At 35.9% G+C, this 14,803-nt stretch overlaps 1 protein-coding gene across 2 annotated transcripts; it reads right to left on the bottom strand.

Moving 5' to 3' along the window:
* Positions 1–4,340: 4,340 nt before the first annotated feature.
* LOC120198795 (E4 SUMO-protein ligase PIAL2) lies at positions 4,341–11,020 on the bottom strand. Of its 2 annotated transcripts, none has more exons than XM_039200065.1 (16): positions 10,766–11,020; positions 9,940–10,012; positions 9,667–9,732; positions 9,028–9,093; positions 8,729–8,811; positions 8,096–8,147; positions 7,948–8,019; positions 7,750–7,817; positions 7,611–7,659; positions 7,425–7,509; positions 7,228–7,329; positions 7,075–7,126; positions 6,507–6,558; positions 6,105–6,221; positions 5,254–6,024; positions 4,341–5,153 (listed from the first exon to the last, which is right to left on the bottom strand). In XM_039200065.1, the coding sequence occupies exons 1-16, from the start codon at positions 10,945–10,947 to the stop codon at positions 4,431–4,433; spliced, it is 2,613 nt and encodes an 870-aa protein (XP_039055996.1). In that variant the 5' UTR covers positions 10,948–11,020; the 3' UTR covers positions 4,341–4,430. The 2 variants fall into 2 exon arrangements, with proteins under 2 accessions (XP_039055996.1, XP_039055995.1); XM_039200064.1 differs by having other exon boundaries at positions 4,342–5,153; positions 7,075–7,129.
* Positions 11,021–14,803: the final 3,783 nt, after the last annotated feature.

The raw sequence follows: 14,803 nt of genomic DNA on the forward strand, positions 1-14,803 counted from the left end.
TAGTATCGATACTACCTTGATGGTATCGGTACTACCTTTGCCTATGGTATCGATACCAGAAAAACAATATCGGTATCGTTCATGTGGTATCGATACTGCAAAGAACAATATCAATACTTCTTTGTATTTTGTGCTCAATTCCAATTTAAATGGATTTTGAATTATTTTTGAAATCTTTGAAAAACTTTGAATAAATTCAATTCAAGTCCAAAAACATTTTGCCTTAATTTGTTATATCGAAACATAGTTTTACAACATATATATAACTAAAAATAATAGCGGTAATGCCTTTATTCAATAAAATCGATAAATAAATGTATTATTACAATCATCATATAAATGGTCTTTGGGCAGAGGAATTCTCTCTCATATTCCATCACTAAATAATCCCCTTGCCTCAGGTGTAGAAGTTGATCTCTCAGGTCATCAGTGTGAGCCTTCCCAATATATTTCTCTTTAAACTAAGACAAAAAGAACTCATGCGTTGAAATCTTCGGCTCCATAGCCATCTCGATGATCTCCCACCAATCTATAGCATCACCCTTCAACAGAGCGGTGATACACACCAAATTACCCTCAGAGGTAAGGTGCAGCTAGTGAAGAGTCTTCAGAGTCTCTCTCAACCATTGGTCTCTAGATATGAGGTCGTCGTCTCCCTACCCAAAGAAGTTTGTCATCTAGTATCTACGGATTCGCTCAATCAAGGACTCATAGTGAGTCGCGATCAGAGGGGCTGGCGATGCAGGTGCTGTAAGTGGTACTACAGGTGCCCTAGGTATGGCTCGTTATATACGCCTGAGGGTCATAGTCAGATCTCTAAACAAGATCACCTCGTCGACCCCCGTGTCCCCTACCTTCCTAACTCAATATCCGAGGTGAACTTGTCCCTAGAGTCACCCACTAATGAGGCTACACTCTCTACTCTACCCTCATGGCTAAGATCGGTGTTGTCGCTCATGTCTAAATCCTGAAATTATGGCAAAACGATGAGTCATTATCGATGTTCCATACATAGACATACACTTGATTCACTAGGGGTATGCATACTTATACACATTTACTGACTCAAACGCGCGAGTCCTAGAACCGACTAAAACTGACGCTCTAATACCACTTAATGTAACACCCTAATCCGATATGACATATATTAAACCGATTAGAATGTCATAACCCCAAAATTTATTTTGAAACACTCATAACATAATAAATAACAACCATTTAGAAACCATGAAAATCATACAAAACAAATATAAGTTTACAATATAGAGGAGCTCCAAATTAAATATATCAAAAGTACAATTGAGTATTTAAAATATGTTACGCCTTAAGTACAAGAAGGTCTATAAATTATACATACCCTCTAATAAAATAGACTTAAGACGTATTGTAACTGCTTAGCTGTTCAAAATTTTTGCAAAGCGAATGGCTCCTCAATTGTTCCACCTAAAGACCTACAAATAGAAACACAATTCCGAACGTTGAACTCACTAGTCCATTACCACACTAACATCAATGCCATACTAAAAGTGTTCATAAATGCTCATGCTAACATAAAGATATCTAAAGTGATTATGCACGAATACTCACGTTATTCCATGGTAGACATAATGGTACAACTAAGGGATTTCTGCATCTCGAGGCTCTCATACCCCTTTTGTCTAAGGGGGATGTGAATCTAGAATTATTGCACCGGATTCGATACCCAATTAACCCACCCCTTGCGAGTGTTGAGGCCTTGTGCCATGGTTAGTCTTAAGTTCTTTGCGCACTACCTACATATATCCGGACAATCTATACTTCATAACTAACATCATCTACTAAAGTAACTTGGGTGTCTTTGCCGTTTTCCCGAGTGTCAAACAAGGCCAGTATTATGTCATCCTAATTAATGTTGTTTCTAGTTGTACTTTGTTCATAATTAACTGTTCTCACTTGTAGTCTTAAAAGTATACATATATATATATATGCATTTTTGGGTCCCCCACATCAATTCCCTTAAAATTTGGGCTATTTGCCCAAATTCTGACCGTTGGTATCGATATTGACCCTCCAATATCGATACTCCTACTTTAGTATCGATACCCTATATGAGTATCGAATGCCAAAAATGCTCATTAAAATATCGGTCTCGATACCAAGCTCAGGGGTCTCGAGACCGTGACCTCAGTATCGATGCCCCATGAAGGAGTATCGATACTCCTACTTTGAAAAAATCATTTTCTTTCAAGAACTGAAGGGCAGTATCGATACTGTTCTTCTAATACCAATACTCGGGCCCAGAAATGCCTTACTTAGGCACGAAAATGGCTCCTTGGCTACTCTAACAATCCTATTGAGGTCTCCAAGTATTATTAAAGTTTTATGTGAGACATAAGAATCATAAAGATTGCTTGGCATCATACTAAAACATCAAAATGTATAATCTACCATGAACATTCATGAAAGCTTTACCACTCCACTTAAAAGCTAGAGATGCATTTCTATTGACCACTAATAGTATGTAAGAGTTATAAATATGTTACTTTAGTTCCCTAGCTGTTCGAAACTCTCTCAAATCACCCAAGAAGTAATTTTTCTTTGCCTTTAGTTTTTAAGAACTTACCAACTTCTTTCTCTAAACAAGTCAAGACAAATGTATTACTAACTCATTTAAAAGCTGGGTTTGAATTAAGGATATTTCCTACAACTCAAATCCTCTAAAAACGAGGAAAACCTTGAACTCTTAAACCCCTCAAAAACCCATTTTATGAAACTATGACCAAAACTTACACTTAGGGGCTCAAATTGAAGCTTGGAAGATAGAGGTTATGTTTTTTTACCTTAGTAGTTTCAAAGGATGTTTGAAATTCTTAAAGTTTCCAACTTTGCTTGGCTTGGATATGAAAGAGGAAGATGAAGAGTAGAGAGAATGAGACAAGCAATGGGGTGAAAAAAGAGGATGAAGGTTCAGGCATGAGATCATCTTACAATTAAGGGAATTCAACTTTTATTTTGAACAATGGTCTAATTGCTCTTTTGGTCCTCCAACTACCAAGGTTAAAAATACCCTTTTAAATGCATAATGAGCCCAAACTAAACCCAACTTCAAGTCTAAATGGACTAAGCTCTCTTACACGGCACTTGGGCTTGCCCAAACTATCTTGAGCTAATCCGAAACTTCTAACCTGTGATCCAGGGCGTTACAGGATGGGAGAATATACTTTTTGAATATGATTGTGCTCTTTTGGTGAACAAATTGTTTCGTGATGATGAAGATTTCTCTACCTTGGTTTGTCATTTTCGACTAGCGAAGGAATGGTTCTAGGCTTGTCCTAATTTTTATGTTTCTCTTATTCAATAATCTTGTAATTCTATAGTAGATACGTTGGCCAAATGGGCTTGTATATCATTGTCTTTACTATTTTTTGACTCGGTTTGTCTCGAGATTATCTCTTCAAAGGTGGCAAATGATGTACGATTTATTTGATTTATGCAGTTGGGCACTCTTTTCCCCTCGTAGGGTCAACACCTTGTGTTGATTAGAAGGAATTTTTAATGAGACTCGTTTTTCTTAAAAAAATTACAAATATTTAATGTCAAATAAACTTTTAAAATGAAAAATTAAATTAAAATTATTAAACCCTAATCTCCAAGCTCAACCCCAATCTAAAAAAAAAAACTATCACCGATCGTTCCAAATGAAAACCATCAGTCGCAAGTGCTGGTGCAGGCCAGTGCACATGCTTGAAAATGAAGAATATTAACATTTTTTTAGACTGGAATTGAACAATCATGGGGTTAGCAAAATGCTACAGAGTGCCATGAGTTTCCCATTTAAACAATAGCTAAGAGACTGGCATAAAAATAAAGATTCAGACGGGGAAAAGCATTAATCCATTAGCAAGTGTTGCTGGCCAAGAAACCAGATTCTGATGGTAGTAACCCATAGTAGCAGTTGATTTTTAATCACCATCTGATAAATGTGTGGTCGAATTCTAGATGAGTTTAGATAGAGAGTGAGAGAGGGGGAGAGAAGGAAGAAGAATAAAGAAAAATAAGAAAAAATAACTTTCTATAGGAAATTAAAACGACGTTTTGAACTAATTTTAGTTTTATATAGGAATTCAAAACAACACGGTTTTGGTGTAAGTTACCATATCATAATACCGTTAATCATTTAATGGTGGACAAAAAACATAATGTAGAAAATTCAGTGGGTTAATTAAAAAATTAAAAATACAAAGAATAAAGTAGAAGAGAATAAAATTTAATGAGTAAATTTGAAAACCCTAAAGCTTATAAATCCAGATTTACTATAACCAACAGAAGCTGAACTCAATTTAATGCTTAATCCCAGGGAGGAACTGTACAACAATAAAAGTGATATGCACAAAATTGGCCATAAATATTTGTACATACGGTTCCATAACATTACAGCTATGTCAACACTACTACATCCCGCTAGACATATTCGGGAAGGTACCGGAACTACTATTCACGGCATCAGTTTGAGTCATTGCATTGTTTTGCATTTGAGGGGCAACAGGATTCCTGCTATTCGCGAGAATCGCCTGCAGATGTGGTGGAACACTAGGTGGAGACGTTATATTTGTTTGTGGCCTTGTTGCAGCTTGTGTTGATTGGGTGGGTTGAATCATCATATGGGTAAGAGCTTCAGAATATGCTCGACCCGCGAGGCTTCCTCGCATCCGCCCTGTAGGCTGCCAGTTCTGATCGGATCCCAAATCAGCTGAGGTATCAGCTCTTGAAGTTGCTGCCGATGCTGATCCACCCATGTTCAATCTCTGGTCGACAGCTGCAATCCTACTCCCGTCAACATTTCCAGGATAAGGTGCTGCTGGTCTCGGCTGTCCAGCCATTTGGGTGGCTCTAAATCTGGTAGGAATGCTACTCACATTGCCTGCTGCATAGTGTATCCCGACTTGTGCAGCTCCTTGTTGAGCCTGTGCTCGTAGTAGAGGTGATGGTGATCGTATCAGGCCTGGAGATGGACTCCTCGGTTGGGACATCCTCGTGTTCAGTGATTGCTGCAAGTGTGGGTTCTGGAATTCACCCAGAGCTCTGTATGAACCCTGGAGTTGACTTGGAGCTGCAACACCAACTTGTTGAACTGACTGACCGGGAACAAATGTACGTTCTTGCTGGTTCTTACTCTGCATTGAGAAGATTATACCAAAAAATCAGAACAAAAGCCTGGAAAAAGATGATAATAATAAAATTATGTTATAATGAAAATGAAGCCCTATCGTGCACCTGATGCGGAGTTCGTAAGGAACTGTTTGTGTTCATAGTATTAATACTATTTCTTAATCTATGTGGTGTTGGTGTCTGAGTCTGAGGTATTGCTGGGAGGGCCTGAACTGCAATAGGTGTTCGGCTTACATGTCTAGGTATCATGTTATGCAAATTTCCATGTTCATGATTTGGCATTGTATTCATCAATTGCGAAGGCTGTAATGGCAAATTTGCAGCAGCAATTTGATTTTGAACCACAGGGGTAGTAGGATTAGCATTACTGCAAGCGTCAGCTTGATTGGGCACTGGAGAAATAGCATCAGAAAACACTGATGCTACTGTAATATTTGGAGTAGACTCGGATCTGCCACCGACTTGGGTATCTATCCTAGTAGAGGTGCCAGGCACAAGACTTGAGTAAAGTGCTGACCAAAAATTATCCTCCATATTAGAAACAATATTTTGATTCGTTCCAGCTGCATTAACCAATTCTGGTGTTGTGGTTAAATTTGGAGCAGCAGACAAACTTTGAAGATTAGCCACAGGAGGCTTCGTGTCTTCAATTTCAATAGTTTCCATTGCATCCACCTCAGTGTCGGACTGAGTAAGATCCAGAACAATAGGAACGCCCGTAGCAGATTCTTGCTGCTCAGACCCATCCTTTTCGCAATTAAGAATCTTATCTTGCAACTCATCTACATCATCATCATCATTTTGCATCACAGCTTTCCATGATCCATCTGCTGAGATAATCACATCGGACACATCCTCTGCCACCTCTTTCAGCACCTGAGGACAAACCAAACCTTTAATAGAAGTGCAACAAGGAAAAAAAACAGAAAAACAGAGACAACAAAATAGCAACTTGCCTTAGCGATATTTTGATCAATGTGAATGTTAGTGTAGCATACATGTTGATTGCAATGTGGGCAGCGCCAGGATGGTCTTCTAGAGTTTATGTCAACATAGTTTTTGAAATCAAAGCACTACATCAAATCAAAAAAAAAATTATAAACATCAGGAACAAGAGGAACCTGATTACCATGTGAATTATAACACGACTAGGCAAGTAAGAAACTGTTCCTTGAAGTATATATTTTTAGTCGGGCTTTTCGAAATGAAATCAGTATTTAGTGATAAAGGTTTAAGAGGATCAAAACTCGCCGTAAGGAATTCAGGATTCAGTGAGCTATTAACTCAGGGCAACTGCTGTAAAACTTCTTCAAGTTCCACAACTTTATTAATACAAAAATACCTCAAGAAAGACTCACCTGGAGATGCTTACATGCATGACCTTTGACAGGAGTTCTGATGCGTGTTCGGCTGTTGGAAGAAAGAGAGTCAATCAATAGAAACTTCAACAAGTACACGGAATTATAATGTTGAGATGAATTGGCAAGCTCTTAATCCTCAAGATAAACTAATTTCATGAACCATTTATAAAAGATTTACAAAAAAAATTAAAAATTAGCAAGAACTCAGAAAATAGTGATAGAACACCAGAACCAAAATAGAATGATAAAGAAAAAGGAGACCTAATGAATTGAATGCATACTCTACTGAAAGTTTCACGAAGAAAGAACAATGGAAGGATACAAGCACATAAATGAAAAATAAGGGTAAAAGACATGTGACTAACATTTGTTAACCCTGTCATTTATTTTAATTATATTTGCAAGTTAATAAAAATCATGTAAAAGAATAACAATAAGGGTGTAAATTGATAAAAAGCCATTTGCCTCAAATAGAAATATGGTTGGGGGAGTTTGGAATAGGATGTTACACTTGTAATATGAATCATGTGCAGTTACATGAAAGGAAAACTGTAGTTTGGCTAACCTTATGGGACACTTGAGGGATATACGTGATGGCCCTTCGATTAAATCAGAATCTTCTGTACCAAAAGGAAAGAGGAAAAAAATTAACTTGAAACTCACATGACAGAATCAAATCATCATTGGGATACAACAGAAAGCATTTGTGCTGGCATACCTGATCCTGGTGCAACGTCACCAGATGGAACATAATCTGGTAGTGTGGAAGCATCAGGTGATGACTCCATACTCATGAAGGCAATCAAAATGACATAGTGACCTTTTTCAATATTTAGTCTCTGTCAGCAAACTCAATAAAAACAAAAATTTAGATGTTTCGACTTTAGACAAAGAAGGCATATGTTCATTTCATACCGCAAAACTGGCCCACAGCTTGGAGAAGATTTGTCCCATATTTCAACATGGCAGTCACATTCGTTGGAAGTTGAGGTCCCATATCCTGATATAGAAAACCGAAAGGAAAAGCATTAATAACAAAATATGTCTCACAGTCTTACACAAAAGTAATCAATAAATAAAATAATGAAATAGAAAGCATACCATTAAAACATTTGTTCTTCTCTCCACACCCTTCCCATTTAATAGAAAACTGGAGATGTTTAAAATATATTATCAGAAAAACCGAAAATGTCCAGAGAGACATTAAAAAGAGGAAATCGTAACATAAAACTATTCATACTTCACTTGTTGCGGACTTATAATGCAAGCAGATGTCTCTATGTTATCTTTTTGAGCTACAAATAACCTCTGTAAGAGAAACAGAACAAAGATACAAAGCAAGATGAGGGATAATTTCCACAATCAGTGTTTTCAATTTTAATCTAAAGAAAAGGATCTGCAGAAACAGTGGATAATAGAGGAAAATCCATGTGCTCACAATTTTCTCATGCGGAGAATGTGATATATTCTTTGATATATGGAAATCAACCACGAAAGCCCCGTATCCAGGCTACAACGCAGAGAAACAAGATTAAAACAGGCTCAATTAGTATAACAATAGGGTCTAAAATGATTAAAGAAAATACCTGAGCTTCAAGAGAAGCAAGTATCTGGCCCATCTTCATTAATGGATAGAACCTGAAAAGGTGGATTTATTTTCAAATCATTCATAAGCAATGGCAGAAAAAAGTACAACACTTAAACATTGTGACAAGCAACATATGAACTATAGGGGTAGGCAAGCTGATGCCTTTTTACCTATAACTAGGGAACATATTTATATAAAATACATCCAAGTATAGATATATTAACAATACAATTACATATTCAGCAGACAACTGCGGCATGAAATGCTATCGTCTAATAATTAAAACAACAGTGGCGCCCGCCATGCTCATGGTGATAAGAAAGGAAGAGGGAGAGAAAAAGTGAAAAACCAAAGAGGAAATTTGGCTTCAATTAATATCACGTCAACATCAATACTTGATATCCGAGTCAAATTTCTAAAGGTCACACTACGTATGATACTGGAAATCCAAAATCAGCACTGGTACATCCACCATCTTGCTTGGACAGAAAAAAAAATAAACACTTATGGCAGAAACTAGAACTACAAATTAACATCTCTTGGAAAGTATCACTTTCGAACAAAACAATAAACATTTAAATAGAAATATAATTGTTCCTGCAAATAATTATAAATGTGTAAAAGCCCCCACCTTGACATAATTTCCAAAACAGTTGAAAGTGAACAATCCAATCCATTGATAATATCTCCAGGGGTGCAAAAGCAACTGCCCACCTAGATATGCAGAGAAACTTCAGTTAGCAACATAAAGGGTTACATATCAATAAATAAGTCTCCACCAACTTGTTACAGAAGTGTTTATGAGCCCAAGGTGAGAGGCTAAAACCTCTACAATGGCTCAAGAAGAAACCATGCAACATGCAGAAAAATTTTAAAAGAGTCGACTGACAAATAGAAAGAGAGAATAAAAGTGTTAGCTAGGAATCAAACCTCATTGGCAAGAGAAAGAAGTTCTTGAGTCTCTCTATCTGAGAACCAGCTCATTTTACAGGCATTCTATCATGTACACAAAAAGTCATCAATAAGTTATCTTCACTTTTGAACACATAATCATTAGCTCAAGACAAGCTAATGTATCACTTAGCGTTGAAAAACCAAAGGCATGTTAAAAGACAAGAAAAAAAATAACTTAAGACACGGTTGAAGGAAAATTAAGTAAATAATATTCCACTAAACCTAGGTACTGTGTAGTACAAATACAGGCCTGCAGCAAATCATGCACAAGCAACATAAATGTTTAAAAGAAGAAAGCTGAATTGATGTGAACACCTAAAAGGCTAAATCTATAATAGATGACAAACAAGAGTTCTGAAAAAGAGAAATTCAAAACAAAACAAGTCTGATAAACCAGGCATCCCATCTTATTTTAAATTACATAAACCAATGACATGGAATGAAAAAATCAAATACAGAAGATACTATACCATATCTTTGGCCAAGAACAATGTTAAATATGACTATTAAAGGAATCAACTTCAGACCAAAGTAACTGCCAAGGTGCCGCTGAAGATTCAAGTGATCACACAACTAGCAACAAGAAACTATATGGATGAAAGTATTCAGAAGTACCTTTACTGATATCATCAACACCATAATAGCTGCTTGTAAGAAGAGGTCATTTCTGTGTTGGCATATCTATAAAGCAGAGACACGTATAGGTGATATATATATCATTTGCATAAACAAAGACATTCTACTATAATTCCATCTATCGGCTGATATGAAAACAGCTATCATCAGATGGTAGGAGAAAAGAAATCTATCAGTGGAACTTGCAACAAAATTAGGTAATAATTAACATAATTAGATAATAACACCTGAGGGAATGCAACATAACCATACCTGCTTCAATAATATAGGTAATTCTTGCGCTTTGGCAGGAACCTCATTGTTTGCAATGGCATAATCGATGCCTCTGTAATTTCAAACACATCCACCGTACATGTAAAAAATTTGTGAAATGGAAAATAACAATAAGATCAAATTGTATTCAAGTGCAATGGAATAAATGCAACAGTGGAACAAGTATAGATGAAAATAAAATAAAGCAAGTGCAGAGCTAAATGAAAACAAAATAGAAACAACTAATACATGCAAAAATCATTTCCATTTTGAATATTTGAACGCAACAAAAACATCAAAGCTTGTAATCCTCTTCCATAATCACCACTCTTCACACATAACTTGCAAAGCTAATGAGAAAACACAACTCTCACGGGCAGAAAAAAATGAAATCACTAGATTGCACAAATTAAAGCAAATCTGAGGTAGGAAACAGAGCTGAATGAGAAATTATTGTCCACGTTCGTTCAGAAAACACGCAATTTCAAAACAAAATAGTTGCATATCTCAAAAACCTTCACTAGATTGCACAAATTAAAATCTAATTTACTGAAACCCTTCGTTTTCTCTAAAACACCAATATTAAACATTTGCATCCGAATATCTCCAGATCTGGATATGAGCACTATTCTCCAGAGTAAAATTCAAAAATATTGTAACATAACCATGTTAGACACAAACCTGATACTTTCTAACAAAATATTAGAAGAAGGGGGGAAATAATGCACAAGATAAAGCATAATATAACAATCTAAACATGCGGATGCATGCTTTCTTGGTATAACAGAAACGGATATATATTGTTAAGAGTAAATAAGAGAAGTACCTAGCGAGAGAGAGGCAGAGGCTGAAGAACTCCGTGCTTTGAGGCTGTCTACCAGACTGAGTATGAGTAGCCAACCGCCCAGCCACGGCCGCCACGCGAAACGAGTTCACCACCGACGCCGATAACTGCGGGCCCGAACCTTGTCCCGACGCCGCATTCGCCGCCTGTGAGACCGCCGTCATTGCTCTTTTCACCCGATGATGTCGACTAGAAGGTAAATATTTCTGGTGAACTTTGGGAACTTTAGTTTTTGAATTTGTATTTATTACCAAAATGCGGAAAACATGCTCGTTTTAATGGACCAACTCCAAAAGGATGGGCCGAACCCAATCAACTTCTAATTTAGCAAAATTTGGTCTTTCTACATTTATAAAATTATTAGTTGCTCTAAATAATTAACATGGTCAACTATTTTGATTAAAAGTAGTCTAATGACATTTTTTTTTATCTTCAAACTTTTAAAAATTAATTAGCCCTTCAATTTTTTTTCATCTTGTTTTCTTCAATTTTATTTTATTTTGTTAAATTAAGCTAATTAACGAAAACAATAATAGATTTATATGTGTTAAATTAAGCTAATTAACGAAAACTATAATATATATATAATTTAAAATTAATAATAAAAAAGGATAAAATAGTTGGCGTCAACTTAATAGGTTTGTTGTTTATCCGTTAATTGATTAAAAAAAATAAAAGTTCGAGTGTTAGATAAATTCTAGTTAAAAATTAAGTTAAATTTTGTTGTAAATATATTGATTGAAGCCTACTTGATGATTAAGTTTATTAGTGAGAATTCTTGTTGAATAAGGATTATTGATGATCAAGTATTTGACTCTATTAGTATGTTTTAGCTTTTAGAATTATAATAGAGAATTAATTTTATAGACGTAATCTTTTTATAGTCTCTGTAATAGGGATACAACATGAGATATCATTTATTTGCACTCTTTTTGTGATTTGAATGTTTATAGTGGATTATGTTTTTCTATGCATGGAGGTATGCAAGACTAAGCTACATTAAATTTCGTCTTGTGTGTCTTATTTTACATTGATATCGCTTTAATTTTTCTTGCTCCTAAATTCCTAAGATCGAGAATGAAAATAGATTAAAAAATATAATATTAAAATGTTCGTAATGTAAACCCATAGATTCGACTCTGACGTTACGATTCAATCTAAACGATCACATATTTTATTAAGAAACTCTTTTCATATTTAAAACATAATTGAAATCTATTTTAATAAATAAAATATATTATAACAGTAAAATACGAAAATATCCAACAGTAAGGTTCATATAATAAACATATATAAATACCAACATTGGAAATCCATGTAATAATACCCAGAACAAAATACTAATCATACAGGTATATAAAGACAGAAGCAAAAACATGTGTCATCAAAACATAACAAAAATGGCATATAGAAATATACAACGGGTAGAAAGGAGAAACAATTGATCTTCATGAAGTCAAGTCTACTAGTCAACTATCTAGTAATATCTGAAAGGTTAAAAATTAAAGAGTGAGCTAAAAAGCTCAGTGTGATCCTTGCGGTGTATACAAAAAATACATATAAAATATTTCGGCAAAATTAATTTATAAAATATGTTTTTAAAACATGAACACTACCCACATCCGAATACCAAAATGTGTAGGTTTCCTGAACCATACGCCTACCTGTACACCTAGTAAAGGCCTTATACTTATAGTATAAAGACATGTGGTAAAGACTTATCATGTGCACAAAGCAGAGGGACCTGCGGTAAGGACTTATCTTGTGCACAATGCAGAAGGACATGCGATAAAGTCTTACAAGTCATAAAATAAGCCTGAAATACTTTCTCTTACAATACCCTAATAACAATAAATATGCTTGTATTTCAGTCAAAACAATAGTTTAATATCAAAACTTGAAAACAATCCTTGGTTTAAAATCATATTCAGAAAAATATGATAACTAAATATCATGCCAAATTTATACTATAAATTAGAATCCAATCTCGATATACAATAAATAAGAGATCATGTCACAAAAAATGTTCAGTATCATGAAAAGTTCAGAACAGTTCAAATAAATAAATCAAAACATAAATTTAACACCTCAGGAACACACATATATCGGTCTGAGAAGTCTGATAGGGTAGCCTACTGTTGGGTTTGCCTACCACGGTCAACGACAATGTTAGATTCTACAATCGGGGAAAATATATTACTAACCTAATATAAAAATTAATAAACTTATTTAAATAAGTTATGGAAACCTATGAGTAACTCTCGAAGTATGTGGATCGTGCATATCTACTAAACGACAAGCGTCAAATCCAATCGACCATTGATAATGGGAAACATGAGTATCTTCTTAAAAATATTTTCTCAAATTAATTCTATATTCAATACTCAAATAAATCATGTAGAAATATTAAAAAATGCTAAGCATTCTCATGCGTCTACTTTATAAATAAGGCTAAGGCTTTCCTCTTTGTGAGGAATTCCCTCCAGGTTGTCGGTATAGGTATACCGTCACCGCCTCGAAGTCTCGTCAATTGAGTGTCGTCAGTCAGTGTTCTCAAATCCCAAACCCCCTAGTATCCCGATTTAGTCTAATGCTATTGAACCAGTCTATTTTTTAATAGAAATGGCATTTTGTCCTGAGTTTTTAAGGGAAATTGCTTAAGGAATTCCCTTTACTTGCTTCTCAGAACGATGGTTGCATTCTAGATCCCTAATACTCAAGTTAATCACTCTTGGGTACCAGTTTGGGTAACCCTACTAATTTTTTTCTAGAAATGCTAACCAAGAATTTTCTTTTTTATGACTTCTACTTATCGATCTCGACCCGAAAAGTGACCGACTAGGGCTCTATTGATCTCGACGAAAAAGAAAACTATAAGCAACTACATTCTTCTCTGGCGGGCATTCCTACCCTTTAGGCTATAGAAATGTAATTATAGACAACCCTTACAAGAATTTAAGGGTTGGATCCAACTCCATCTCAATAGGAGGAAGAAGTGGGGGGCAGCAGTAGAGGTTCCGGGTGGACTTCTTTCGATCTAATTGTCCTGGGCGAACCCTTTTCTAATGAGGAGAGTGAGGAGGTTACCCTTTTTTTAGGGAAACTATATGCTTGTCTTCCCTTAAATATGAGAGTGATAATCTACGCAACTGGAGGAGAGTCATTTTATTCCACATCCTCATCCTGTCGATCGTTTGTCCTTCCATCTTAGTTCTTTCCCCTACAGAGGATACCCAAATGAGATCTAGCCCCCTTCTCTTAACTTAATCCCTCTCGAGTCACAGCTCAAAAGAATAGCGCTTAATTAACAGCACAAATGGTGGAAATTTTACAAGCCCTTCTGTAACAGAACCAACACCATTTACAAATGAGGACTTGGGCCTGTTTTGATGAAAGCAAGCCCATATAAGAGCAAGCATATATGTTTATTCTGGACTTTTAGGTTAGAACTTGGTGAAAAGGATCTTAAAATTGGACTCGGGATGTCGAAAAACATAAAGAGGAAGGAGATTTTTGAAAAAAGTCAACGTTGATCAATAGTCAAAGTCAATGGCAGTCAACGATGGTTAATGGGGTCAACGGTGAACGACATAGATTGACTCTATGCAGCGCGACTCATCTCGGCTCGACTAGTTTGATTCGATTGAACTAGGGTTCAGTTGAGTCAGTTCGGGTTCGGGTCAGTTAGATATTGGATTGGACGGGTACAGGATCGGGTTGATCCAGTTCCAAAATCCTCCTCCAGGTAATGGAGAAGCCCACGTGTTGGGGCGACATATGGCGGCACGTGCAATAGTTTGGGGTGTCGAAAGAATTTGTAAAAATTTCTATAATTTAAAACACAAAGTTTTGAGTCATTTACCAAGCTCGGTTCACGACGATGAACGACAGAGAGTTCGATTTCGCAATGTCAAAACTTTCATTACCTCACCTGTAACACTCCAACCCATACCCGACCCGAATACGAGTCCGAGATGTCACATTGACTTTTTAAAACAATATTTTTACAAAGTAACAAAA

Source organism: Hibiscus syriacus, unplaced genomic scaffold, assembly GCF_006381635.1.
Source record: "Hibiscus syriacus cultivar Baekdansim isolate YM2019G1 unplaced genomic scaffold, ASM638163v2 tig00004797_pilon, whole genome shotgun sequence".
NCBI classification, from domain to species: Eukaryota; Viridiplantae; Streptophyta; class Magnoliopsida; order Malvales; family Malvaceae; genus Hibiscus; species Hibiscus syriacus.

Excerpts from the sequence above, each read along its gene's own strand:
- LOC120198795 (XM_039200064.1), bottom strand. The coding sequence starts at position 10,947 with ATGACGGCGGTCTCACAGGCGGCGAATGCGGCGTCGGGACAAGGTTCG. Across the intron at positions 7,330-7,424 it reads AGCTGTGGGCCAGTTTTGCG|GTCACTATGTCATTTTGATT; the intron begins GTATGAAATGAA and ends ATATTGAAAAAG. Across the intron at positions 5,154-5,253 it reads CCTTACGAACTCCGCATCAG|AGTAAGAACCAGCAAGAACG; the intron begins GTGCACGATAGG and ends TTCTCAATGCAG.